The 2,149-nt window shown below is 41.2% G+C and overlaps 1 protein-coding gene across 1 annotated transcript; it reads left to right on the top strand.

Moving 5' to 3' along the window:
* The first annotated feature begins 281 nt into the window (after positions 1-281).
* Positions 282-656, top strand: LOC135711628 (histone H2B-like). Its single transcript, XM_065234495.1, has one exon. It carries the CDS (start codon positions 282-284, stop codon positions 654-656), a length of 375 nt encoding a protein of 124 aa, XP_065090567.1.
* The last annotated feature ends 1,493 nt before the right edge of the window (positions 657-2,149 follow it).

The following is a 2,149-nucleotide window of genomic DNA, read 5'->3' as shown; positions in this document are numbered from 1 at the left end:
TTAGTTGTAGTTGTAAATAGTAGTTATAAGTAGTCTCCTTTTTTCAATTCAAATCAAACTAATCCCACTAAGGTGGTCATACTTTAAAAACAGGCCTGATAGGACTAGGAACTGTAAATAATAATTAAAATCTCAAATGTACTAAAGTTGAAAAGACGCATCTGTGTCACTTGATAAGTTATACATGTAAACCACACAAACACAAAAAATAAAGATCATTTAAAGTCAAAAAAAAAAGTCGAAACTATCAGTTATTCTCTACCGAAGCGAACAGCTAAATTATGGCACCGGAAACCAGTGGAAAGGCCGCCAAGAAGTCCGGGAAGGCACAGAAAGTCATTGTCAAGGGAAAGAAGAAGAAGAGGAGACAGTGCAGGAAAGAAAGCTATGCCATCTACATCTACAAGGTGTTGAAGCAGATCCACTCGGACACCGGAGTCTCGTCGAAGGCCATGAGCATTATGAACAGCTTCGTCAATGACATCTTCGAACGTATTGCTGCTGAGTCGTCCCATCTGGCTCAATACAACAAACGCTCTACGATCACCTCCCGCGAAATCCAAAGTGCTGTTCGTCTGCTGCTGCCGGGTGAGTTGGCCAAGCACGCTGTCTCTGAAGGAACCAAGGCCGTCACCAAGTACACTAGCTCCAAGTAAATTCGTACCATCCAAACAATCAATCGGCCACAAATCGATTTCCAATGTGAAAGAGGTTTTGATGATTTATTGAACTTTTAAATGTTCGAAAGCTGCGTTAGCAAAGTTCGCGATAAGAATTCAGTTGATTTGCCTTATGAAAATAATGTTGACAAAAAGAATAAGAGGTTGCATCCATGACACGACCGTACGGTTTTGACGTAGGACGTCTGTGATTTCTATATGGGGGTACACATTGTGAAAACCGAATATGGAACATGAATTAATTGTGACACGCTTGGCATGGATGGCGAACAGACCGACCAGATAGGCCTCGCTGAATTCCTGTAGGGCCATTAACGGCCGAGCTCTGGAAGCGCAGATCGGTCTTGAAGTCCTGGGCGATTTCACAGACCAGACGCTTGAAAGGGAACTTGCAGTCAGCAGCTCGGTCGATTTCTGGTAACGACGGATCTCACGCAGAGCGACAGTTCTTGGCCGGTAGCGATGAGACTTCTTCACTCCTCCATCTGTTTGAGAGGAGCCTTTCCTCCGGTGGACTTACGAGTGGTCTGCTTGGTGCGGCCATTATACGATGTGGATACGTTGAACGCAATCTGTTGAATAAAATTTTTAATTACCCAGCACAATCATGGGCATTGGCTCCAAGCAATATTTCATCAGATTCAAGACAAATCTGTACGATAGTAAATAGAACAGAAAATAAAAATATGAAAATGCCCACGTAGTCCTACGTCGGCATTGTAGTTTTGTTGTCCCTTGTAGTTTTTTACAATGATATAGATATATGTAACAGAGGAGATGCTCCAACATTTATAAATGCAATTAGACAAGAAGTTCGTGATTTGACTTTGTGTAGTCCAATAATCTCAGACAAAATCAAGAATTGGCATGTGTCAGACGAAATATATTTTTCTGATCACAAGCAAATATTATATGAATATGAAGCTAGTCAACAGCTCACACAAACTTTCAGAGATCCTAGGAAAACAGACTGGGAGCTATATAATTCAGAGCTAGTGGCAGGAAGAGACACGATAGCAATTAGCTTAAACACTCGTGAAGAACTTGAGAATAGTTCTAAAAAATCTTTCAAATTTGATCCAACGTGCCTTTTATGAGAGTTGCATCGAAAAGCTCCACACTTAGAAAAATTCAAGTAAATTTAGGTGCTCTGAGAGTGACATATACAAGCGTCAATTTTGACACGTGTAAGATTAGGTATTTCTAAGTGTGTCTACAAACAGGGATGTACCTTGGTGGAACAACAGGATACAGAAACTTCGTAAAAAGCCCGGAAGCTTTTCAATAGGGCTAACCGAACACAACAGTGGGAACAATATAAGGAATCCCTCACCGCTTATAATCAGGAAATACGGAGATCAAAGAGGATACACTGGAGGCATACATGTGAGAACATTGAAAATACTCCAGCAACTGCTATGTTGCAGAAAATACTCGCTAACGATCATTCCAATGGTCTGTGCACTTTG

This window comes from Ochlerotatus camptorhynchus, unplaced genomic scaffold, assembly GCF_037179485.1.
Source record: "Ochlerotatus camptorhynchus isolate MF236.1 unplaced genomic scaffold, CSIRO-AGI_Acam_v1.1 ptg000434l, whole genome shotgun sequence".
In the NCBI taxonomy this organism is placed as follows: domain Eukaryota; kingdom Metazoa; phylum Arthropoda; class Insecta; order Diptera; family Culicidae; genus Ochlerotatus; species Ochlerotatus camptorhynchus.
This window is presented reverse-complemented; position numbering and strand designations above follow the sequence as displayed.